This window comes from Struthio camelus, chromosome 4 (assembly GCF_040807025.1).
Source record: "Struthio camelus isolate bStrCam1 chromosome 4, bStrCam1.hap1, whole genome shotgun sequence".
Classification (NCBI taxonomy): Eukaryota; Metazoa; Chordata; class Aves; order Struthioniformes; family Struthionidae; genus Struthio; species Struthio camelus.
In genome coordinates, this window is record NC_090945.1 from 45,006,372 (window position 1) to 45,032,771 (window position 26,400).

Here is a 26,400-nt window from a genome sequence, read left to right on the forward strand (position 1 = left end):
TAAAAAACCCACATTAAAAAAAAAAAAACCTAAAAGAACTAAAGCACAGAACCTAAAACTGCACACCATGGCAGAGACAAACTTTTTAACCTGTATAGTCTATCATTAAAAGCAAGAAGTCACACACGAGAACAGTCTTCTACTACTGGTATTTCAATGGCCTTAAAGCTTTTGTCTGTTTGGTGAGCTGTGAGTGGAACAACTGAAGTATGGTATTACAATAACAAGAGCTGTTTGTGCAAAAGAGACACGGCTCTTGAGTACATTTCAAGCCTTTTTTCCTTCCGTCCCAGCGATGCTCTGTAATTTAAATGCGCTCTTTACTATGACTTACTAACTAAGAACATTAAGAATTCATATAACCCTAGTGGACCGATTTGCTGTCAGCTAAGAGCAGGATTTCAACAACAGTTGCGCCCTGTTGATGATGACATATACCTAAGGAAGCTCTCTGAAGCTCAGACTAAAGCAAGCTGAGCACAACAAGATTAATCATGGATGAAACAGAAAGAAAACAGGTATTACAGTTATAACATAGAAAAATCACCTTCCTCTGAATATGTATGTAGTTGTGATTAATACAGTCTGGAAAAGGTACTTTTCTCTCTCTCTCTTTTTTCTTTTTTTTTTTTTTTGCTTTAAATTAGGTAGCATCCCTTTAAGCTGAATACGTCAGTGAATCAGTTGGAAAAACTGTGTTCAAGTATTTTTATTCAGTTGAGGAGAAAATAGCATCATCATGTGGTAGTGGTTTATTATTAATTAGTAATTTATTATAATTAATATTTTTTAATATTAGTAAAGTCTGAATAACCTCAAATAAAAATATTATATCCATTTGAGCTACTGGAAATAAAAATCAGATCAAAGAATTACTGCTGTAAAGGTTAGGACAACAAGCTTAGTTGTAAAGACTTCTTAACCTTACCTTTCAATGAAACTTGTAATTCAGAGATAAAGAAATTTAGAAGAGAAGGACCCATATATAATCAGAATTTCCACTGCATATAGAAGACTTTCAATTAATAATAGTTCAAAGTATAGTCCATTAGAATTCTTTATACTTAAGAAGGCCTCCTTTTGCATTCATTTTTTCCATGTCCTTTCTCTGTCTGTATTTACTTACCTCATAAGGCCAGTACTATTCTCCATTTGTTCTTCTTGCCCTCTTTTCAACTATATTAAAAAGACATCAATAGATGTCAACAGATCCAACATGGAATCCTGAGCTACTCCTTCTAGCTTGTATACAAAGAGGTGCATTTAAGCATCAAGAAATTGAATGATTAGTTTACTTAGCAATATTTCACAGAATAAATTTGCAGGCCATTCCAAATTAAGAACAAAATAACAGATTGAAGAAATTACATTAAAGAATTGATGAAGTCCTCATCAGTGCCATTTTATGCAACAATGCATATCTAAACAAATCAATATCTGACTCACAATTCCTCACTAAATAGAAAGAAATACAAAACAGTGCTCCTGAGAGAAAAAGAAAATGCCAATTTTAATTTGTTTGTAAAGCCACCAAATACTTAAGCAATTTGAAATTGTTTTTTGTTGTTCACTTTATCAGTTCTGTAAATTTAGCAAGATCATAACAATGTTCCTTTTCCTCAACAGAAAATGCCTGTACAAAAACTTTAGAAAATACTATTACTCCAATTTTAACTTGCATATTGATATTAGAATAAAAAAGGAAAGACCTATGATGTTTTCAGGCAAAATCAGAATTAAAATCATCTCCATACCTGCGGTGTGAGAAATTTTTCAACCCGTTTGGCTATAAAGTTTTTCTCCAATATGGAGTTGACTGATGGTCTATCCCTAGGATTCATTTTAAATAACTGTGACAGCAGATTACGTAGGTCGTAGGAATAATGCATAGAAACAGGAGGAAAAGATCCAGAGATTATCTTCAGTACCAAGTTTTTCATGTTACCAGCTTCAAACTGTATCAAAGGAAAGAAAACAGTTGTTACATATTACTGTGTGCCCACAAATAAGGTTGCATACAAAGGTGGCAAAAAAAAGACTTTCTTTGCCTCAACATATCAAAACGAATTTCCAAGACCATCAGTTTAAAACAACCTGCTGCCTAGTGATGATGTCATGCTATAGATCGCACCATGCTATAGAGATCTAGAGTTGAAATTCTAAAAGTAATATGCTGTCTTTGCTGACAAAAATTAACTCCTTTTACATCTAGACTGATGTCCATATGTTCTTATATATAGTTAAGGATAAAATATTATGAAACACTGTATTAAATATACTTGATCTGCTCTCTCCCCTTGCCTAAAACATTTAGCCACCATATGCCTTCTGTACTTTTTAGTGGAGTCACTTTTCAGATGGAAGGATGTAAAGCAGTCACATTCATTCTATGCCACATCCAAAGGAATGCTTAGATTTCAGCTAAGGCTCAGGAAGCAGAGAGACATTCCAATTCCTTTGCACAATAAAAAAAAGTACTTATCAACCAGCTCACAAAAGAAATCCTATTGCTGTCAACTCCCTGAGAGGCAACAAGTGTTGTTGCTGCAAAAAAGACCCAGCAACAAGAAATCACAGAAGCTATAATGAAATCTTTGACTCTTTAAAGTTTTTTCTGATGTCTATTTTGTAATAATCTTTCTTTTAGTATAAATAGCTTCCTAATTTATTTATTTTTAAAAGACAGAAGTGTTCCCTCCCTCATAAATTCTATTTTTAAATCTCAAACAAGAAGAGATAGAAAAAAGCTTTTTCTTTCCTTCATTAACTGGAAAGTGGATGACAAAGAGGTATTTTTCAAACCAGCAAAATAAAAAACTGACAACTGTTTCACTTTGGGAGTTTTTTTTTTTTTTTTAAAGAATTACACCTGCTCTAAACGAAGAAATACACGAATCCATCTGCACAAAGCTGGCAGCCTACATTCAGACTTTCTCAGTGAAAATGAAAAAGCCGACTTTTTGGAAAGAAAGGAAAGTTATGCATAGTAACTTTTGTTCCTGCACCTAACACCTCTGTAGCTAACACATAATTCATGGAAAACAAAAAATGCAGCGCTAAGATTTCTGCAGAGATTGGCATGAATCAAAACACAGACGATAAATGTCGGGCAGTATAGGAAGACTAAAGTGTTGAACTTAACTTTAAACAGTCACCATGAAAGCCTTTCACCAACTGAAAAAAAAGTTTGCATGAAGACAGTGAAGAAAAAGACCTGTGTTGGAAATCATTATTTTTTTTAAAGAAACACTAAGTTTCTACTTACCGCATGTTTAAGCGTGCACATCTCATACAGAACACAACCAAGGGCCCAGATATCACTAAATCAAAGAACACAGACCTTAAGAATTAGTTCTAGGTGTGACACTGCCAAATAACTTATTAATCAAGTACTGTAGCACTGAAAAAGGAAAGAAAAAGTTGCATTTTGAATATGTACAAATGTCTTCTAATTTAACCCCCACCCCACCCCCCAAATCCCACAAAACCAGGGGGAAAAAGATCCAGCAATAAAAAACAGAGGCAACCCAAAAACCGGATGTGGTTACTTTGGCTCCACATTTTACTTACGACTTTTCATCTGCACCACCCGAAGCAGAGAAATGGACAAACTAGGGACAAAGACTTTTTCTTTAAACGTGTACTTTTTGCCTGAAGTATCTTTGAAATTCCAAATATAATTTTGTAAGTAGTTCAGCAAGTACAATTCTTAAATTCAATTAAAAAGGTCATTCATCCTGTTTAACACTGACTCACCTTACCCTGACTTGTTACAGAACAGCAGAATTTGGTTGGAATACCATCGAATGAAAAATCCTGAGTAGGAGAGATTAGGGGGCAGGGAACTGTAATCATTTTTATCTGTTAAGAAAGTCATGGAAATTAATATAAGGCATCCACAACAGTGGATGTACTTCAGCAGGTTAGCACAACTAAAATTAACTTGATAATGAACATGTTAATTACATCGTGGAAACTTACTAGATACAGCCTATTTGCAGGGGCATCAAACATAAGCGAAGTATCTGAAGGATGTTCTTCTGCGTATGAAGGATGTTCTTCTGTGTATGACTATCTTATCCATACATGTTTAAAGAATCCAATTTGCATATTTGTGATTTTTTTCCTTAACATGCTTTCACATTCACACTGCATAAATTAAAGCAGCACAAATGGTGTGTAGGGAAACCAAAGCAGAGCCATAACTAAGAGCACGGCTAGATCTAGAACTCAAAGCACTACACTAAGTTATCTCTGGATCACATTGCTCTGTACTACATCAACTTGCTGAGATCCCACCTCTGTAGCGAAGCTCACTTCGTTCTTGGGTAAGGGATGAACTAAAGGCTGTTTACTATCACATGAGTAAAATAGGTTCAGATTTCTAAAGAACACACTCCCTCTTCCTTTCCCAAAAATACTTAATAAAATTCTTATCAGTACCTTTTATTGTTGTAAGGTTTGTTCTGACATATTTCAGGTGACAAATAGTATGGCGTTCCTATGCAAGTGCGAGCCAGTTCTACAGTACTAAGAAAAATGAAGAATGTTAACTAGTTAAGTTACGTGATGTGCAGACATTACGTTTTCCTAGAGCAAAGCTATTTAGATTAATTCTGAGTAACTAGCACCAAATAGTAGTTACCTGTTAAGAACTCTGGCGATTCCAAAGTCTCCCAGCTGTACTGTCCCATCTTTGGTCAAAAATATATTCTTGGTACAGAAATTTTAAAAAGTCTGTTAATTAAAACATTCATACGGCTGCACGCTTTTTGTTCTCAACATGTTTTGGAAGGAGTAAAGTTTTTTACCATTCAATCACTCTGAATTCACTACCACTAATGTTATTGACTACTGGGAAATAAGAGACCTATTCTTGTCCTACTTTATCAAAGCTGGAAAAAACATCTCTATAAATTCTAAAATATAATTAAGTGTGGGAGAAAAGGTCATATGAGTAATGCTAAGATAGCTTCTTTGGCTCTTCTGTTTGTGCAAATATCAAATAAAACTGTCCCGAAAATTCCAAACAAAAAGTGTTTCCAATTTAAAAAGTGTTTATATAAAGAGATATATTCCAAATATTTTCCATAATTTTCCAGCTGACACTATTAGGATATAACATAATCACTTTGGAAGTAAAGTGAAAAAATAGATACATACATACATACATATATATATATATACACACACACACACACACACACAGCATACCTGTGACTTTATGTCTCGATGCAAGATTTTTCTATCATGTATATGTTTTAGTGCTAAACAGATTTGTACAAACCAATCCAGAATCTAAATGTAAAAGAGAATACGCAACATCAATATCTTAATTTATTTGAAAGCTTCTGCAGTTACATTAGTCAGGTTTTTATCAAATCAGTTTGATAATTATAAACTCAAAATTTTACCCTCTTCCCACAAACCCGGCTTCATATATATCCTGGAATCATTAAAAATGTAACACTACTATCACTATAATACAAACATAAACAACATATTTTAATGAAAGATGCACATTAACCTATGTATACATTATTAATCCTGATCCTATTCGTTTTAATCACATATTATAAAGTTTAAAAAAGGATGAAATATGAATCTGATAGGCTGTATTTAAAATATGGAACTTGTATCCTTAAGATTGTACTTTTGCCGTAATCAATGCAAATTCATCTTACAGTCAATGAAACAAATCCACAAAGTAGATTTCAATTACAAAAGCGACAAACAACAACATACAATTAGAAGATTATAAACAAGCCAACAAAACTAACATTATTGTGAATTTGTGAAAGACAAAATATGAAAAGGCTAACTGCAAAAACTCTTCTATGTGGAATAGCTGTTTCACTTTCACAACTCAGAGGTACATACATACCAAAATTACAATAAAATGCAAGGGGTAATTTTCACTTTTCTATTTTAAGCTCTTGTAAATATAAGTCCAAATTAAAAAATGAGCAGTTATACAAACTTGTTTTGATCATTACCCTACTCTGAATACCACCAATAGACCTAAAACAGTCCTTAGCCTTCAAACCCACAGGTGAGATTCTGATGCATTCCTACTGCATGCAACTGCAAAAGCACAGAAACTATTTGTAAATAAGGAAACATATCTCTGTTCTTAACAAAAAATTGAATCCTACATAATCTATTTTTGCTTTGTTTAATTGACTACGTACATAAAATCCTCTCAATTATTCCAGACTGCCTCACAGTAAAAATGACTTTATAACCAGTATTATCAGGAAGGAAAAATCTGCTGCTATACTTCCAACAGAACATCAAAACTTTCTATTTAAAAAGAATTCGAATTAAGTAAGTTTCATATTATTACATTTGCAAAGTAAGCTATTCTATTCCTGGGATAAATTTAAAAAAAAAAGTCAGTATTGCAAAACAAAATTCTTGTACTGTAACATCTTATAGGTTTAAAAAACTTCAGCCTGTCCATCCCTTAAGTATTTTTCATTTATCACGCTCGGTTTATTTTGCAAGTAGTGCAGGTTTTTTTTAAAAGCATCCTACCCATACAGACAAAATCCCAATTAACATACCCTGGATTTCCAGCTAAGTTTTTGAGGCGTTACTGTGGCTGGTGGCGACAAGAATCACAATTTGGGAACATTCTACACATCTTAAGCAACCCTACACATCTTAAGCAACCATATCTGTCAAAATGAACAAAAATTCTTCAAGGCATATGAAAAGTATTATGCAACAAAAAGCTATAGCAGGAGTTTGCTGTTACCTGATCCTCTGAGAATAGGATTCCTTTTTGGGCATTTATTTTTTTAAATAGGTCTCCTCCTTCACAGTAATCCATCACTATATAGAGACAACCATTTTCTGTAAAACAAAACCGGAATATTTCAATAAAGAAAAATAACCTCCGTAAGATATCTTTCTGAATATCTTAACAACAACAGTTTGTCTCTACGTGGGTCACTGAAAAAGCAGTTGGGAAATCAAACCTTTCCATGTGCAGCTTCAAATATCATTTATTATTCCTTTTTCCAAGCTTCAAGAAAAAAGGTTGTATTTACTCCGAGTTCCACAACGTATGTTTCCCCATCCCTGGTAAAACTGGATTATTTGACGCAGCGGGGAAAGTGACTTCTACTGAACTACCGCCCTAAGACCACTATGAAATTAAAGATGCCACTTTATGAACGCAACAAAAAAAAATATTCTCCACCCTACTTGTTATTTCAAGCATCCATAGTCATAAAAACACCTAGTCATAAAAATAGATATCCGAAAGTTCTCAATCAGGTAATTGCATCTGCCTGTCTAAATCCTTCTTGCAGTTCTACCTGGACAAGATGCCAATACTTATTGCAAGAACGTGGCAGTTATCAGTTCTCATACCAAGCTTACAGTTCATTTCAGAGACTGAAGAACAACAAGAAAGCTTCCAGCAGACAACAACAGATGGAAATCAGTATTTTCTCATTTTGAAAGAAATTTGGGGCGATTCCAAAGTCGTATGCAAGTTTCCAGCATAAAGTTTGAGCACATATAATACATTGACACAAAATTACAGTTTTGCTCCCCAATACAATCTTTTCAGTTACTGTTGAAAAAGGAGATTAGGCACAAACAAATGGCAAATTAATGCATAATGATGAAAATTTTAACATTTCATGAATATCAATGCAAATACGCCAGTAAAATACAAGAACTACAGTATTCACAGACTAGGCGTGATTTTGAGAAAAGGTGAATAAGTACACACAGTCAAAATAATAAGTATATGCCACTCAAAAGCAACATCCCTTATGACTATGAAAAATTAGTCGTAACACTAAAAAAAAGTAAATAGAGTGAAAAATAATTAAAGCCTCTAAGTCACTTAAATTTCATTTCCACAAACTATTTCTGAAATTTGTCTTCCGAAACAGCAGAACTTCTCATTTGAACTTACAGTGCTTTGTACCTTGGCTGAGTTTTACTACTGAAATTATGCTGAAATCTTATCCTAGGAGTTTGGATTTCTTGCAGACCTACCTCTGAAATAAAGTGCTTTTATAAATCAAAACCAGTATGTTCAAAGTCATTATGCTTCAGCAAGCAAGATGCAGTTTGAAGTCTCATGAACTGGGGATTACAGAATCTACCTCGTAAAATATAGCGGTCTTAAAGAACAGGCCGCTATTACAGAGGAGGCAGAAGTGTGGATTTATAAAAAGCAACAATCACAGCCTTCTGATTTATGGCATATAATTCTAACTTAATGAGCAGAAAATAACACCCCAGAAGCAAAAGGCATGAAAGTCAGCAGAAAGGAAGGAAAAGAAAAAAGAACAATGCTCTTACTCGGTATTTCAAATAAAAATTTAAGTTTCTAAATACTATTTTTAATCCTATGTATGTACAGGTGCTTTTATCTCTTCTGATTATTTCCCATAATATTCACTGCAAAAGGGACATGGAATCTTGTTCGTAAGTGTCTTCGTTATCACAACTTTCACACTATTACTGAAAGAAATGATAATCAGGAGAGAACTCTGGGCCACTAGTTAAGCAGATCCTTCTTAAGGATATCAGTGAATCATCCTTTTTATGAAGTTCTTTCAGGTTTAAATTGAATTACCCCTTCCTTCATGGCTTGGTGAGGCAAACCGCTAGTCTCATCTATTCTTCCAGGCTTTAAAGCAATGATGCGATTGCAATTACAGAAGACCACGTTCTAAGACGACAGGCTTTTGGGATGAGATTGCCCTTGCTGGGTGATTAATATTTGAATTCAGATCATGCTCATATTTAAGATACGTAAGAATTCAAGTAATTAGCATAGATGCACGAATTTAAGGGGAATATACTGCAGAGAAACAGAAAAAGATAACCCTTCCACTTAGGCATCAACCAAAATTAAATAGTTTAAGGAAAAGATAAGAATATATTTTATATATATGTATGTATATATATATATATATATTTAATTGTGTATAGGAATCACAAAGATAACCAGAAGGAACTGAGGCAAGTAATAAAAGGAGGGAAAAAACGATTAAAGAGAGAAAAATACAGTGATTTGTAAACCATATGTAATTAATAGGACATATACAATCAATTATTTCAGGTTCTATTACATTAATTGATCTTACCTTCAAATGACTCCCTATAGAGGACTATATTTGGATGCTTCATGTTAGCCAATACAGCAACTTCTCTCCTTGATTCTTCTCTCTCCTTATTTGACATCTTTAGGAGGAAAATAATGATTTTTGAGAACAGGAATATGACCAAAAAAAACCCCACCAGCAATTAATAATATCACTCACCTTTGAGATGTTTATTTCTTTAATAACATACTGTTGGCCATTTTCTTTTGCTTTCACCAGAATTGCTTTCCCAAAGGATCCTTCTCCAATCTTCTGCACTTTAATATATTTATCCATAGTTATCTGCTTAAGGCATCCTTACTTGAGTACTAACAAAAAAAACACATAACAGATTTAGTTAGCTGTACTTGGCCAGTCTTCCAACCTGTCAGTTCTTGTTACACTTTTTACTCAAAATGTCAACCGATTTCTCTCTTCAACTGCATTACGTGCTTAGTACCTTTTCTGTAAATCACCTACTCTCAGTCTTAATACATTTTTGTATAGTTGCCTCAGTTGGTGTAGAAAAGGGCTGCATTGCTAAAACCAGTTTACCCTTTCATCCTGACAGTTTAAAAAAAAAGCATATTTTATCTTTAGATAAAACTAGTCAGTGCCATAACTTCTAACTCAGCTAGCAAGTTAACATCATATAAAGACATAGCGTTTGGTTAGCAATCTTTCATTCAACTTTGTTTGGGAAAACTACCAGAGGAGTGTACAAAATTACCTATACGTTTATTCTTAAGAAGCACTAAATACAGTATTTTGGAAGTCAGTCACTCTAATGAACCAAAAACCAGACTAAATTCAAGAGATCTCCAGTCACACTTAGAATCATTATTCAATAAAAAAAGGTATGACCTTAATTTTTACTGAAAATTTAAATAATTTATTTTTTTCATACCACACAGAAGATAGATTCATTACAAAATGGTGCAAATCAGTGTGTGTACTGTACTATCTGACTAGTTAGACTGGAAAAAGTTTTGAGATTAAGCAGCTTAGCTGAATGTAGCTTGTGTTTAAAGTGCTATATTAAAACATCATTTGGTAAAAGTGAGACGCTTGAACAAGTTTAAAAGAAGCAGCAATCAAACATGGAGTGAAAGAGTAAGCGTGATAAAAGCCTAAGTGCATTTAAAAAAAGTAGACTATATCAAGCTAATTTCTTCTCTCTATGTTGACAGACATTTTTATCTTGATAACACATATAGCTAATCTATCTGAGCTTCAGTAATGCATTTGGTGAACAAAAAAAATCACAAATAATCAACAAGATGGAAACCGGGACAAGACCTGTAAGGGGTAGAAGAAAGTAGCTAACAGGGTACCAATAGGTGGTTCTGAATGAAGTTTACAAGCACAGCTTCTCTTCCAAGTGAAACTCCTGAAGAATCCTCTTTCTTCTCCTGATAAATGTGGAAGGGGGAAAGAAAAGTTCTCCCCCAAATTTGCAAATGACTTAAAGGCACAACCAATATAGAGACGCATCAGAACAGCAAAGAGAACTGGCCATAAAACAATAAAAATCCAAAGAAATTCGTGGTGGATAAAAAGGTTACCTTTTCTAGAGCAGAGAAAACTTTCATACTCTGAGGACTGTCAGCTGAGAGAGACAAAAGGTTTCTCAGCTTTTCTGCATCTAAGCCTCACTTAAAAGCACTAACAGCACTCATACCTTTGCTGCACCTAGCTTCCCTCCAACAGAAGACCTTATTACCTTAGGTTCATATTTAGTATCTCAAGCAAGGCTCATCTCACTGATTTAGATTAATTTTTTTGTCAGTCAAAAAATGACCAAGCACCAGACAAGAAGTTGGCTAAAGATGCTTAGGAAGATGAAGGATGCATACACCACAGGTACAGACTACAAGAAACAAGCTTGGCCAGTACTTTAAGAGGAAAAAAAAAAAAAAGAAAAAGAAAAAGAAAAAGGGCCGAGGAGAGCTGAAGTAATCTTTTCTACAAAGCAGAAGACGAGAGTAAAAGATGACTAGGCATAACTACCAGGAAGGAAAAAAGTGAAACTGACAGGCCTATATTTATTTTTGTTTTGTTGTTTTTTGTCTTGAAGATACATCAAGACATTTTAAGTGTTAAGGTACCCCTAAAATGGGGGAGGGGGGAAGACTTTGCATTAACATCAATATTATTTTTTAGGCAATGGTAAAGCATACCAGATGGGACACTTCTATTTTCAGGTACCTTTAATCAAGTTCTCTTGCTGCTGCTGCATTATTTACAAAATAAGCTATGCCGTACTAAAGCTAAACCAGCAGTATTAGATATAACTTCAGGTGACTGCTGCATGCTACCCTGTGCAAATACAAACTATCAGCAACAAGCTTCTGGGTGGGAAACTACAGTTAGGTCAAAGATGGGATATAGTTTTGTCCTAATTAGATGGACTATCTTTACCTGCGGCATGGGAAACACAAGGCTTGAGAAAGGACTTCAACCCTTTCTAAGCCCTAAGCAAGAAGGTCATGTTACCCATGCGGGAGGAGAGAGACTCATGCGCCGAGGCACATGCCCGAGGCACCGCGACCGCTGGGAGCGGAGAAGGCGAGACGGCAAACCCGATCCGCACAGCCAGGCCACGAACGGGCGGCAGGCAGCCCCGCGCAGCGCCCGCGCTCCCAGCCTGGCGGCAAGGCAAGCACTCAGGCCGGGCGCAGGCCGTTACACCGGGCCGGGCCCCTCAGCCGGACGAGGCCGGGCCGCCGCCCCAACACGGCCAGGGCAAGGACAAGACCGGCAGCAAGGCGAGAGGCGCGGCCAGAGACCCCCGCAGCGGCCACTGAGAGATGCCCCCCACCACCGCCCGCCCGGTGTCGCGCAGAACGGCAACGACAGCGACACCGCCCAGCGCTACCCACCCCAGCTCACCTCCCCGCCGCTCCCACTGCCGCTCAACCGAGCCTCACGGCGGCCGCGAACCCGCCCCCTCGGCTCCCATTGGCGGAGACGCCCCGGTAGCTCAGCCCCTATTGGGCGATGGGAAAGACAAGCCGAAGACAGCAGGTTAGCCTGACTGCCGTTCGCGCGTAGCGGCGCTTCACCGTGGTAACGCGGCGGGGCGTCACGTGACGGGCGGGGCCGAGGGGGCGAGGGGAGGGGCTGCTGCGCGGGGCACCTCCCGCGGGCTCGCAACCGCCGGGGGTGCTGGTGGGCAACCGGCGGGCGGCCGGGCGGGCTCGCAGGTCTCTCTTGTGGAGAGCGTGTGCCCCCCGCAGTAATGGGCAACGGGCTACTGAGGTAAACGATGGCAATGAACAAATGAAATCGCTATGAAGCTTAAAAAAAAAAACCCAAAAAACTATAACTGACAAGAGTGCCAGCCCTGGCGTTGCTGCTAGGTTTCTTTGCAAAGACTTTCCTGGAGCGATTTGTGTGTGGAGGGGTACCAACCGCCGTGGTCCAGCAGGGTCAAAACTTAGGGTCAAAAACAAGTTTTGTGCCAAAACTTCCCCGGGGGAGGGGGGCCAGGCTGCCCGCAGAAACTCTCTTGAGGTGGACATATTTGCATCTTTTGTTTTCTAACTAAAAGTATACGTTTCTAGTATGTGCTGCAACTACGGATCTATGATTTATGACGCTCTTCGGAGTTTTCCTCCGCTTGTTGTGATTTAGACAGGTCTAGGTTTAGGCAGAAGCCAAACGATGTTGTGTCGGCGGGCTTCTGGGACGTAGACAGCCCAAGCATGACTTGAGCGCCTAAGGGTGAGCTCTCACCGTCTGGCGGTATCGCAGTCCAAGCGATCCTGGGCACGCCTCCCAGAAGAGACTGAGGTAGCCGCTCTCTACCCGCGAGGCTCGTTCCTCCTAGCTCCATCGCTCGGCACCGGCGCTCCTGCAGCACGCGGCTGCCGCGCTGCTCCGCGGCCGCCGGCGCTTTTTGCCGCAGCGAGCTATCACTGGGCCCGGCGTCGCCTCAGGCAGCGCCACCGCCCGCGATGCGCCGGGGCCGCCGGTGCCACCACCCGCCCTCACAGCGCGATGGAGCTGGACACCTGAGCGTCGTCGGGGCCGGCAGCGTCACGGCGGCGCGGATCTTCCCTCCCCCCACCGCGGGGCGCGCGCGTAACGGCTCCGCCGCGGGCGGGGGGGGACGGTGTTGCCGACGGACCGCGGGAACCGGAAGTCGCGGCGGTCCCGCCGGCTGCAGCAGGCGCCGAGCCGTGGCGGCGCGCCTGCGTGGCAGGAAGCCCCGCCCACTACCCCTGGCCGAGGGGGCGGGGCTGGCTGCCGGAGCGACCGTTGGGCCGGGGGGGTGGGGGCCGAGCCGGTGTCCGCGCTGATTGCGCGACCCCGCCCCGCCCCGCCGCCGCGGGACGATGAGCGAGCGCCTCCCCGGGCAGCAGCAGGCGGCGCCACCTGGACAGGTCAGGGGAACGGCGCGGCACGGTGCGGCAGGAGGGGCCGCCGGGCGGCCTGGGGAGGGCCGCTCGGTCCTGTCCGCTGGGCTGTGGCCGGGGGCGGCTCGAGCCTGCCGGCGCGGCGCGGCTCGGCCGGGCCGGGCCGCGGGGTGGGGCCCTCCCCTCCTCTCCCTCCCTCCCCTTCCTCCCACGCTGCCCCCACCGCTGGCCGCTGTGAGGCGGCTGCTTGCGCGCTCGTCCGCGAGAGCGTCTGGTCCTGCGGCCGGGGGGCGGGAGGGGGCACAAACGGTGCTCACGGCGGGCGGCTGGCCCTGGTGTTCTGCTTGGATCCTTTGATCTTTCTTCCCTCTCCGGTCCCCTGAATGGGCCGGGGCGGGGGGGGAGGGGAATTCCCTGCCTTTCTACACAGCCGGTAGGGGTACAAAGCATCCTAAGCAAATCGCAGATGGGGAAATCTTGTACGTCTGGTTAAAAGTCTTGCTTACACAGTGTAGGGTACTGCCTGCCTGGTAGGGAGGTAGTGGGGAAGCCTGGAAACTACTTCTCAGGAGTCCGTGCAAGAAAACAAAAAAAAAAAATCACGTGTAACCTAGTTTAGGTTTTATTAAGTAGCAGTATCTTATTGCCATCGGGAAAACTGATGGTCTCTGCAACTTAGAAAATGTTGGAGACTACAGATGAAGAGTCTCGTCCCCATGTAAGCAACGTTAAAAGTATTCTGCTCGAGTTGGCTTACTTTGTGTTGACTCACAGGTTTGCTTGGTAAAGTTTCAGTCACGCAAGAGAGAGGTTGTTCTTAGAGCCTCTTAATTAAATGAGGAAGGTGTAAGTCAGCAGAGGTGAAAACCTGAGATTGATTGGACTCTCTTGTACTATCTTGGCTACCTGGTTAGCCCAAAAAAGGAGAGCTGGCTGGGCAACAAATATATATCAGTTCTCACCTAATGAACAACTGCAAGTATGACAGTGGAAACGCTTAGTTTCAAGTGCTGGTAGTGAAATATTTGGTGTTGAATAGTAAATTTGCTGTGTCATGCTTGAAAGTACTGAATTAGGTAAAACAGAGCCTAAAAAGCAAATTTGGAATGTTTCTGGTGCTAAACTGTGTTAGACTAGACATGTAAAAGCGTTTTGGGAAAGATATATCAACATGGTAATCATTTGGGTTTTAGTATTTGCATGCCCTTAATTAGGTTGTGGGACCTGTGGAATTTATGATACAGAGTTTGTAAAAGGAATTAAGTTCATGCTTACTGAAATGTCAGATGTATTGATGCTTTTTGCTTTTTGCTTTCGGTTGCCTTTTTTTTTTTTTTTGCAGAAATGTTGCGGGTTTTATGTTCTGTATCCCTTGGCAACATAGATGCTTCTTTGCAAAACAGCTCGAATGGAAAGAAGTCTTGGTATGACAGATTTGAAAGCAGATAGTTGTCAATACTGTTTATTTAAATAAACTTCAGAATGTTGTAATGTAAGACTTTAAAAATTTGCTCATATATTATAGGAAACTTACCTGTATGAAGTAACGTTTGTCCCTAGAGAACTCGCAAACTAGCACTATCACTTCGTCTAAGATACAAGGATTAGACTAGTGAACAGCTTTAAGTTTGATGTCTTGAGTCTTTGGTTAGCAATAGATGTGAAGTTGCTCAGCACTCTGAGCTAGGCAAATTGGAAGCAGTACTGTTTGGGGAAAACATGCGCCTGTGCTAATATGGGGCCATGTCCAACTGGAGTTAGTGTGAAGCTTGCAGCTTGAAGTAAAATGAGTTTGCATCTGTCTGCATCATCTGTTTAAAAAAAATCTATAGAGAGAGAGAGCACCCAATAAAATGGAATTTGTCTTTTGTTTGCTTCTCTTTACTATTGCTATGTCAGTCCTAAAAATTCTTTACTTAGTAATAGTAAATGTTTTGCATCATGTATGTTGCAGTGTTTTTCTAGAAATGTATTTACTGTGTTGTATGGATCCCCATAGCTGTCTTTTTCCAAATATTTGCGTGTGGTTTACAATGCCACTATTCTCCCTATCAGGCGTTCTTCTAAGTTAGAAGTTATCCTGAGGTAAATAACTCTCTTCCCAGCAAAACTATTTTTTGAAATGCAGACTTACGTTAAGGACGAGGTTATCCAAATCCTCAGTGAGGAGAGTCTTTTACAGCTGTCAGGCTGTTCTCCCATGATCATGTTTGTACTTCCTCCTGCGCTCTTTTCTACACATGATATTTGTCGTGAACTGATGTTTCAGTAACCTGAAAGAGAGAACCCACTATCAGTGGGCTATTCAATTAACAGCTGAGTCTAGCTTTATAATATATGTTCTTCCATTTACAAAATACATGCTTTTGTTTTTTCTTTTCCTCACCCTTTATGTTTTAGGACTTTTGTATGTGTGTCTTACCCTGGTACTTGAGTAGCTTTAAAGGTAAGAATAGTACCATTCGCACGTTTACAGAATTGCATTCTCTGAATGTAAACACATTAAGTCTAATGTTCTGAGATAATAAGCATTGCCCAGGGTATTCTGGGTATTTTAAGCGGTTTTTCCCCTCCCCAAATTTAAGTGACTTTATGAATGTCAGAATGACACCTAATTTCAGTATTGCTGTGCAGATCAAGTCTTCAGGGACAATTTTATAATCTTTTGACAATGGGGATATTTGCAACTTTGCTATAATAAAAAAGTGAATGGAAGTTCTGCTGTTGAGATTTGTGCTGGAAAATGTAGGACCAGTTCAAGTTGTTTGAAGAGTAAATTTCCTAGTTCTCAGACTCCAGATTGTGTGTTCTTGAACTTCTTGCTTGGTATCTCGCTATCTGCAACAGTACCCACATAACTTCAGAATGAGGTCAACAGTGGCAGCAGTCATGTGCGCATAAACCTGCTTGTACATTCTCCCTGCTCTTTTTTCCCAAACTAAGGTCATAACTTTATACCTGTATAAAGCGGTAGCGCTGCCTGAGGCGACGCCGGGCCGAGTGATAGCTCGCTGCAGCAAAAAGCGCCAGCGGCCGCGGAGCAGCGCGGCAGCCGCTCTGAATACAAATCCCCAAATCTGTGCTCCCTACGTCAGTCTCTTTCTTGTTGGAACCTGAAAGTGCAGATTCCGTGTCGGCTGACTTCCTGAAGTTGCTGCTGTGTCAGGCCATCTATTTACCTGTGCTCATGAATATGAGGACTACAGTTCCAGGCTCTGCAACACAACACTTTGTGCTTATTTATAAACCAGGGTTTGGAAACTTCTAATGAAGATGATCAGAATGTTATTAGAAAGTTGACAATTAAATTTTTTGTAGCTATTTAACTTGAAACATTTTTTTGAATTTTGGGAGCCTTTATAAAAGGTGATCTGTGAGAATGATGTTTATCAAAAACAACACTCATTTAAATTGATTCTGGTAGGAGAGTATGTAAACAGACTGGTTTAAAAAAAAAAAAAGTATGTAGTTGGTTGGGGCATGTGTTCTGCTTAGAAAGGTCAAAACTTGGAAAACAATGTAAAACTTTGAGATAATGGCTACACTTAGAGCCAAGAAGCTCAAGGTAAGACAGAGTTGGCAGATTGTTTTTGCTGCTTCATGTGTAATAGAAAGGATTCTAGTCAGAGCACTTCAAGTAGTTGTAAATCTGTTTGCATATGGATCATCCTTATTTATTTGCATTATGTAGCAAGTCACGTTGAATATTTGAGCCTGGAAATGAATAGGAAGAAAAGAGTTTATAACATCATTATATGTACTAGAAGTGTGTGTGGGGGGGGGGATTTTAATGTTATCCCGAAAGTCTAATATTCTTTCCCCTCAAACTTCCTAGACTAGCTTTTTTTTTTGTTTGCTTTTTGATTATGTTTCTAGTTACAGATGTAGGCTCTGTGTTCACTTTGGGAGAGGAAGGAGGAATAGTGGATGAATAAGTGAATTAAGTTCTGTCCTGAAGCACAAATCCTTTGATAAGGATAACCCTCACTGTTATTTTTTTCTTATTTTCTTGGTATATTTTGATAAATTTCTCTAAAAAGTTCATGAATGAGGAAGTACTCAAACTTGCATATTGAGCCTTTACACTGTGATACAATATAATGAAGATACATCTTGTGACTGATATGGTAAAAATGTAAGTTCACTTCAGTAACACATTTAAATTACAGATACAGCTACTGAAGTGACTTAATGTTTTGACATTCTACCAGTTAATTCGCATGTCAAAAAAACCCCAACAACAACGGAAGACCACAAACCTGTTCTTTGTATGCTCCCAAACTTTTTTGCTTTCTGGTTCTGAAAAGTGAATCTACAAACTTCAAGGAGTGGTTCTAGGAAAGAAAATGGAAATTCTTTTTTTTTTTTTTTTCCCCCTTGGACTTTTGCTGCTTGTTTTGCAGAAAACTTCTGTTAGGCCTGATATGGAATGCTAAAAGAATGAGTAAACACTTGTAATTATTTTAGCAGAGCAATCAAATGGAATGAACAAATCGACCTTACAGACCTACCAGCTCTCTTCTGTGTTTTGGACTGATAGATTAATAATCTCTTAAATTCCCCAACAAGGCTTGTAAGTCTGCAGAACACTTGAGGAGACTTAACAGCCGGAACCCTGAATTATTAACTATTATTAATTATATAGCTATTATTACTAAAAAGTTGCAAAATTCTCAGTATTTATTCCTCTCTAACAAATTTAAAAACCTTTTGATTCTTTAGATAGATAGGGATGGAGATACGGGTCTATATAGATATATAGATAGATAGATAAAAATAAATTTAATCTATGAACCCAGTGCAGTGATCTTGTCTTTGTGGCTACATAACATACGTTTAAGACAACTGACTTTCTTTTGTACTCTGTTAACAAGAAGCCTTTTAGTGAAGTATTATTGACTCTCCTTTCCATAATTTTCAAAACTAAAAATCTCACAAGAAATACCTTAATTTTTTTCCCTAAAATACCCACTTTGAGTCAGGCTTTCAACTTTGTAACACCAGTTTTCAATATTAATTTGCCTTCAGATTTTCCTGCCACAAATTTGCCTTCCATTCCTAAAGCCTGACAAAGTAGGCACAATTTAAAAGTTATTTGCCTGCCAGCCAACTAAGTTTTACAGATGGAGGGAAAAATATTTAAGTGAGGGAACTTGCTGTGCCTTCAGAAGTGTTAAACCACTGGCTCTGCAGTGCGTACTTCACTTTTAGAGGTGTCTGGGGCTTTACCGGCACCTCCCTCCCCCCTTTTTTTCCTCTTAAGGTAGACCATGTTGGTTAGTGTATGTGTGTTTCTTATAAATTTGAAACAAGCAGTAAGCAATTTTATTTGCTAACTTAGGAGTTTCACAGATCTATTTTGATGGATTTTTTTTTTTCCAGCCTTCGGAGCAAACCAAAAGGTAATCAGTAGCAGATGGAGATGCTGCTTTTACAGAAACAGAGGTGCTTCTTTTGCCTTTTTAGTTACAGCAGGAAAGGTCAGCCAACAGCCGGATCCAGCTGTGATTGCAGATCCCTTCAATCCTTCATTGCATTGCTACCCTAACACTGCTGATGCTGAAGAGGATTGACAGGGAGGCTATTGTTGGGACTCTTCAGTCTTGAAGTATGAGTAGCTGTGCAAATTGTATCTGCTAGACATACCAAGAAGAACAACCCTTTTTTTGGTGACTGAATACTTCTCTTTTCTAGTGAGAGTCCAGAGAATGGGGTCCCTCATTAGCTGGTTTTTTCTTCACTTTTAAGTTTGAAAATCGGTGGTGGCATGCATCCAGGAAGAGTAAATAAACAGGGATCTCCAGGGGTCCCCACGTGATTTCATGAGCAACGGTAGTATGGCTGTGCTGTATTTCAGATAACTTTGTAGGTTTTTTTTTTTCCTTGATCTCAGATGCTACAATGTGTTTATTAAGAAATCAGAAGTCAGTACAAAGAACTTAATCCTTGCTAGACACTATTATCAAGAAGATGTTTATAGTGAAACTTGGGATGATGGTGTTTTTTTTCAGATAGCAATTTGACAATCTTGAATTACATTTTGCCTCTCAAGGATAAATACTTTTCGGGTGCCTCTCTTTCTGTTGGAGTCAGTGGTCTCATGTGCTTTCTGTCTTTCTTTAGCTCTGTCTTTCTTTAGCTCTTTCTTTGCTGTGAATGTCTCTTATTTGCTTTATATTAAGATTTCTTTTTCCTTCCTTGAATACTCTGAGGCCATTCAGATATAAATGGGTTGAACTCAAGTGAGGCTTACTGAAAGGCACCTAACTCTGATGTGGTCAGGTGCAATCCTAAACTTAAGAATCTGTGCACATAGCTAAGGACTTCCAATGCGTTTGCCTGAAATGATAAAGAAATGTTGTATAAATACCAAGACAGCTAGTCAATCTGGTGTTGTATGAAAGCTCTGCCTCATTGTCTGTGTACTCTTCTTAGGATTGCAACACTGGTCCACATTCAAAACGGGCAAAATCCTCTGAAGACTGTAAAGAGGGCATCACACACTGTTGCCTCAAGCAAAGGAGAATAGGCAGTCTCTTGACTGAATAGCAAATGAATGTGATGACCAAAGACTCAAAAGTTAGGTTATCTACAGTGGAACGTACAGTAACAGTAGCAGTTCCTCTGACCCTTAAGAAAAGGAACATGGGTTTTACCTTTCACTTGTCTTAAGGAATTTTCCTAGCGTAATTTTTTTTTTTTTCCCATCCTAAGGGAACTCTCTGTCTTTTCTTTCCTGGACAGAATACTTCCAGCTGTAGCTGCTGACCCAGTAGTTTGGAAACTAATACCATACCTCACATATATTTCACGCTTGCACCAAAGTGGCAGCTATGGGTGCAGTTGTTTACTGTGTCTCAGCTAAGGATCAACACTTACCTATGAAGCTTAAGCTTTTGGTTAATATGGCTAATATTTGCTTTTATACTTGATCTAGGTTCATGCTAAGGGATTATGTTGTGTTTTTTTTTTTTTTTCCTCCCCTCTAACTATAAAACCTAAAAGATTTTAATCACTCATTTAGCTGCTTACAGCTCTGCCTGTGTGGGAGAACTGCTCTTTAACTCTGCTGGCAGAGCTGTTTCTAATGCATCAGAGAGCCAGGTTATCTTAGTAAATTTAAATCTGATTTTGCTGCTAATCCAGCTATTTTTTTGTTGGAACAAATTAAGGAGTATTCACATCAGTAACTTGGTACATATAAAAGAAGTAATCCCTTCCAGCAGGCAGGCTGATATCTTTGTCCCAGCTGGTAATGTAAAACCCTTCAGCTGCCACAGTTATGCGTTGCCTTAGTGGTTAAGACGTTTTAGAGAGTGGAGCTGAAGTAATTTGGAATATTTTATGCAAGCTAAAGTCAATAACCCTAATGTTTGGAGTCGTATGACTAGCAGCATGAGTTCAGTATTCACCCTGTAGGTCTCAGTCTCTTTTAAGCTGAAAAGATAAGAAAGCGGTATCAAGAATGAGTATTGTTGGCTCTGTTTTTGTGAAGACCAGGTAGAGTGGTGGAATTCTGTATTGGTATGTACAATAAAAGTGAAAAAACTTTTCAGATCTCTATATAGTATTAGGCTTTCATAACTGTGAGAATGCTGGGATTCAGTAGAATCTAGAAAGTAGGCCTGAATATTCTTTTCTAATTACAGTTTAACACTAAGATTATATGCATGCTTTACAAGTATTATATTTTCATATAGTTTTGTCTCACTGTATGTTTCTGTACTTGCCCTTGTTTTCTGTCTGAAGAAAGCTTGAGTATGTCTTTCTTTCCATGAACATTAATTTTATTCTTTCAGTACCAGTTAATGGAACTACAGTAGATCTTTATTTCTAGAAATCAGCTTTTTCTCCTCTGTTCCCAGAGTGCCTACTACATAAACTCAGTTAGATGGTATTTAATATTTTTAAACTGAAGAAACTTCAGTTAACTGACTGTATTCCTTTGTGACAGTACTGTATATTTTAGATGTGATCTAAAAATGGATTGAGATCCTTACACTTTTCTCATGAAATAGCTATATAGCTAATAGCTTCTTGAGTATCCTTAATTTTGGTGGGCTAGTCTGACTTGGGAAAATTCAAGAAAGCTGCTGTTTCTCCCATCGTGTCTTCCTGTTCTTCAAACTATAGTTGGAAACGTAAGGTTTTGAACCTTTTTATGAAGAAAGGCTGTGCTAGTAATCTAAAAATTACAATGAGAAATTCCTCTCAATTCTTTCTTCCTTTTTCCAGACCTGAGATTTGGAAGATAAATGATATTCTGATTGTCTTTAACTGTCTTCGTGATAGGCAAAATAAATAAATGGAGTCCAGATATGCTGGATATAAACTTTTTTCTTTTGAGCAGCACTAGTCTCAATGAAAGGGTGAATAAGTCTAATGTTAATAATAGTTTCTTAATATCACTTGGCCAGCAAGAGACCATCTCCAGAGGCCTCTGCTAATGGAATTAAATGCCTCTGTGGAAGTGACAGGGTATTTCACTTTTAAGCAGTTGTTGAGACTCGGTACAGATCCACTCGGTGTCTTCTGCTTTTCAGTAAACCAGGAATGACATCTGCTTAATGTAGATATCTTGTGAATCATCAGGTAAAGCTCATAAGGAAACTGATGTGTTTGACTGAAAAGCAGTCATCTACAAAGCTGAAACTGTTCAACATACCAGAGTAGTATGATTTTGGAATAGTCAGATTTGACGCATCCAATAAGAAAAACCAAAATGTTTCAGTATTTTTTAAATTGATAGTCATCTTACTGGTGTTATCCTCTTTCCCCTCTTTCTTCCCCCCCCCCCCCCCAGTGTTTTTACCAGGCACAAAATTTTATATGAAACAAGAAATATTGACGCTTTGGAGCCTAGGGGACAAAAACCGATGTTTTGTTCAGCTTCACTAGAGGAAAAGAAGCTGCAGACCCGTTTTGAATGGCTAGCTTTTCTTTGTATCGGCAATGAAAGTGAGAGTGTAGTTTTGAGGCTGGTGAGGCTGAGGATGAAAGAGTGGACAAAACTTGGTCTTTGTATTAAAACCTTTGTAAAAGGCTTATATCTGAGTGTAGGGGGAGTTCTTCTTGAAGGGCATCCTTATTTAAAAAAAAAAGTACTGACAATTTCCGTAATACGGAGAGTTTGGAATTAAGAGTTCAAGGCAGTTTTTTACTGCTTCCATCTTTTGGACAGTAGTTCTGACATACAAATGGGGTGTGTGTTAAATTTGTAATTTAAGTGTGTGCATGGGGAATGCCTTTATCATCTAATTTTTTGTCTGTTCTTAAAGTCTATGATATTTTTATACAGCTTTTTTACTAAGACAGTGTGTATAGAGTTCCTGACTGCTTTAAGGCAAGTATCCCTTTCTAAGGTTCCGACCAGTTAAAGCCGCTGCAGTCCTCGCATTTTTTTTCTAGAATTTTCAACAAATGACTCCTCTCTTGCTCTCCTATTGTGCTTTGTCTAGTACAGAACGCATTCCTGTGTTTAAAGATTGCATTCTTAATCATATGCTAAGTTTCTTTGTGAATTTCACTTGCTCTGTGTTTTTATATCTTCATAGTATTTCACACTAGGCACTGTCCTCTTGCAGGTTTTGCAGGAATGTATGCGTGAGTGAGGGGACAGATGGCTGCCTTTCGCCTCTTAGTTATTAGTACTGAATACAAACAAGCGGATGTTATACTAATTTTTGTATTCATCAGGGCTCTTCTCGGTTTGGGAAAAAGCTTTTCCGTTCACAGGGTAAACTTTGAGCATTGTGCTCTATGGCCTTCCCTATTTCTGTAGGGCAACAAAGTACGTATCAGAGACTCTCAAACTGCTCAGATGATCTGATTTACAGGATGTTTGTTGTCAGGCCTCTTTTTGTGCTGCTCTCATCTGCAGGGGGACTGCCCTCCGCTGTGCTGGAAGTGGTTGTCTCAGCTGGCTCCCTCAGCTGACTTGCTTCTCTGACATTTCATTCATAGAACTTGAAAGAGACGCAGGATGTCTTGTATTTTGGAGCAGAAAATGCCAGACGTACTAAACCATACAGAAAACCGTGATAGCCTTACAGACTTTTTCTATTAAAAATGTAACTGTTTCTGTGCTGTTCTTCTCTGCAAATGCAGGGCAGGCAGGGACTGCTTTGTATTTTATCTTACACAATTTGATAGGCCTGTATGCATGCTTACTGCTTTCTCCCCTCTCCTCAGTTGTAGCAGATAAGACATCTGGCGTTAATTAGCTATCTGGGCTTTTTTGGTTGTAATTGTTTGTGTCAGGCTTTTCTGTTACCCTGCTTTCTAGAAGAGTCCTGATGGTTCAGAATGTCCTAGAAATACAACAGTCACCCCCATTGCAGTCCTTTCATAGGAGACTTGGGCATATGTTTTGAGTGAAAGTCCTTCCATGTGTCAAAAGTCCCCACTTACTGTTTAGATTTCATTTTGTTATTCTTACAGTGCATTGCTTTGCTATCTTCCATTTGTCAAAGATGATCTGAAGCACTTTTGAGTGGCCATCTGCTTCTGAGGTACCTGAACTGACTCTGGGTCAAAGCTATGATACTTCCTAGAGACATGTAACATGCAATATCTTTAGTGTTCTCATCTAGCCTTTGTAATGTCTCTTGTATGTGTGCAGTAATCCAAGTTGAGAAAAAGTTTATTACTTAATATTTCCTGCAGCTAGCCGTTGCCCCCCTTCCCCCCGGGACTGTAGTTTGGCTAGCATTCAAACAGTATCTTTTTTTCCCCATTTGAATTTTCTCTCGACTAACTTCCATCTGTCCTCGCTGGTCTTTCAGTGCCTATTTGGATAGTGCAGAGAATTTCGCATTATAAAACTAGCAGGGTGATTATTTAATTCCCATTCCTCTGTGTTTCCTCCTCTCACAGCTGCATAGGATTTTGTGCAGGGTCTCTTGTAAGAATGCAGTTTTCCAGAATCCACAAAGGATAATCTGCCTCATACTGGGTCAGGCAGCATATCGCTTCTCTTCTGGCTCTTCCCTGGCTCCTGCTTTTCTTTGTAATTGCCATTCCCCAGCAATCTGTTTCTGGGGAAGAGTCTACTCTCCGTGCTCCTAGCGCTCTTTCCTTCACTCTGGCTAGCCAGGCTTCTTGCCAGCTAACAGTATTTTAAGGTCACGTGAACATACACTTTCAAACTTTCTTGACTCAAACACTTAACACAGGTTGTTAAGATCCCTAACTTTGTATGGTAGTTCAGTAGTTTGTTTAAACAAGGCCTTTTTACTTAAAGGCACACAAAATTTGCTGTAAGTAGACCTTAGCTGATTTTTTATTTTTCTTTTAATTGTAGGTAAAGATGATGGACAATTAGTGATTGGCGTGCCCTCAAGAAGTAAAATTTTAGTCTTATGTGAAGCTCATTGAATAGTTAACATTCTGTGGCTGTTTCCTGCATTCCTGCCATTACTGCATGCTGCTGTAAGACAGTAATCTGTATTACTGTATCAGATGCGAAGCAGTTAATGCACTTGGCTCTCTGGGAATGCAGAGTATTAATGTGCAGTTAATTTTTAAGAATCTTAGTTAAGGTCCTCAACACGAATGGCTCTGGTGTTACAGCTTTTGCTTCATTGTTGGAGTGATTTGTCAGCAGTAATATTTTTGCAGTAGGAGACATGTAGTGTTTCAAAACAAGGCTAGAAGGCCTGTAGTGTCATGCTGTATCATGTAACTGGAAGCACGTGCGTGCCAGAGGAGTCAACACGTGGGATCATGTTTGTACAGCGGTGATATGGAGGTTCTTCACGGTACAGCTGATCTGGCTCCGGAGAATCTGTAGGTGTTGTTGGTCAGTTTCTGACCAACAAATGGAAATTTTCTCTTCCATTGGAGACAGGCCTGAAAGAATGTAATCAATTATGGGAAGATTTAATATCTGTAATCCACTGCTATGGCATTTCTCATTTGAAGTTTTTAAAAGGACATCCAAAGGGAGAGTTATTTCTTATTTAGAATAGGAGGTCTGTAGCAAGATGAACCAAAGTTGCACAGTTCAATGTAAAGAAAACAATGCAGTACCTTTTTTTTGAAAAAGATGTTTACAGTGTTCCATCATCATACTGTAATAAATATTTCTCTGCAAAATAACAAGAAAAATATTTTTGTAAGGGGAAAAAAAAATTGTGACTTCCAAATTTGGTACAATAATCTAAAGATTAAGCAGGCTTTAGCCCCACCCCCAGTATGCATCTCAACAAAGTGGTGATTATAGAATTCACTACTTATGCCTCCTTGATTTGCATCTGTTAACGCTACAGAATCAATTCTCGCTGAGCTCAAGTAATTGCTCTTGGTAGTTGTGGTTTTGTCTGTAGATCACAAGAGATGTATTCTCACTTTTGCACATAAACATAAATGCTATCTAAGAGTTCTTGCAGCAGTTTGAATTTTGAGGTTGGAGGCCTGGGATTGACACAAAAGCAGCAGTACTCTTGGGATCTGAATTTGCTACCACTTTGTAGTTTTTATAAAATTTACGATAACTTTTCATCATTTTTAACTGAGCTGTGGTCTGTCTTAAGCTTGTTAATTGTTCTCTGAAATAAAGATTAGTGCATGTACCTTTTATATTCATCTAATTTCTCCTACGTTCCGATTAGGTCAATAAGAAGAAAAAAAAATCCCTTCTTGCCTTACCCATAAAAGTATCACTGAAAGACAAAACTGTAGGTCACAAAAGCAAGCTATACTGCAGTGCAAATCTTTATCTTTTCTGCATTTTTTCTATCATATATCTGACTTTTTAAAACAGCTTATTTTTGTTGATTATGCACTGATCTTTATTACAGAAAACAATGAACAAGCTTAAGACATAAGCTGGCTGGATGCTTATGGTGCATATAGCTTTGCACCAGCTACAGCGAATGGTTACAGAATTTGAGAATACCCAGAGGAATATGGGATAAGGAGAA

General features: G+C 39.1%; 2 protein-coding genes across 36 annotated transcripts in view; one reads left to right on the forward strand and one right to left on the reverse strand.

Annotated features, from left to right (window-relative positions):
* Positions 1-13,288, reverse strand: part of NEK1 (NIMA related kinase 1) — a 51,236-nt gene extending 37,948 nt beyond the window's left edge. For 19 of the 28 annotated variants that reach the window (XM_068942477.1, XM_068942475.1, XM_068942470.1 and 16 more), the window contains exons 1-9: positions 12,009-12,105; positions 9,297-9,445; positions 9,120-9,216; positions 6,761-6,858; positions 5,215-5,298; positions 4,646-4,713; positions 4,444-4,530; positions 3,266-3,320; positions 1,755-1,955 (exon numbers count right to left, since the gene is read on the reverse strand). In XM_068942477.1, coding sequence (XP_068798578.1) covers positions 1,755-1,955; positions 3,266-3,320; positions 4,444-4,530; positions 4,646-4,713; positions 5,215-5,298; positions 6,761-6,858; positions 9,120-9,216; positions 9,297-9,413 — 807 coding nt within the window. In that variant the 5' untranslated portion in view covers positions 9,414-9,445; positions 12,009-12,105. Of the gene's footprint in view, positions 1-1,754; positions 1,956-3,265; positions 3,321-4,443; positions 4,531-4,645; positions 4,714-5,214; positions 5,299-6,760; positions 6,859-9,119; positions 9,217-9,296; positions 9,446-11,998; positions 12,106-12,854 lie in introns of those variants that run through there. The other 9 variants (XM_068942472.1, XM_068942454.1, XM_068942450.1 and 6 more) reach the window with 6 other exon arrangements.
* A 20-nt stretch (positions 13,289-13,308) lies between these two features.
* CLCN3 (chloride voltage-gated channel 3) overlaps positions 13,309-26,400 on the forward strand; it is a 62,762-nt gene continuing 49,670 nt past the window's right edge. For 2 of the 8 annotated variants that reach the window (XM_068942479.1, XM_068942484.1), the window contains exons 1-2: positions 13,366-13,504; positions 14,820-14,901. The gene's annotated coding sequence lies outside the window, so the exon portion shown is untranslated. Of the gene's footprint in view, positions 13,505-13,974; positions 14,196-14,819; positions 14,902-15,877; positions 15,924-26,400 lie in introns of those variants that run through there. The other 6 variants (XM_068942486.1, XM_068942485.1, XM_068942480.1 and 3 more) reach the window with 6 other exon arrangements.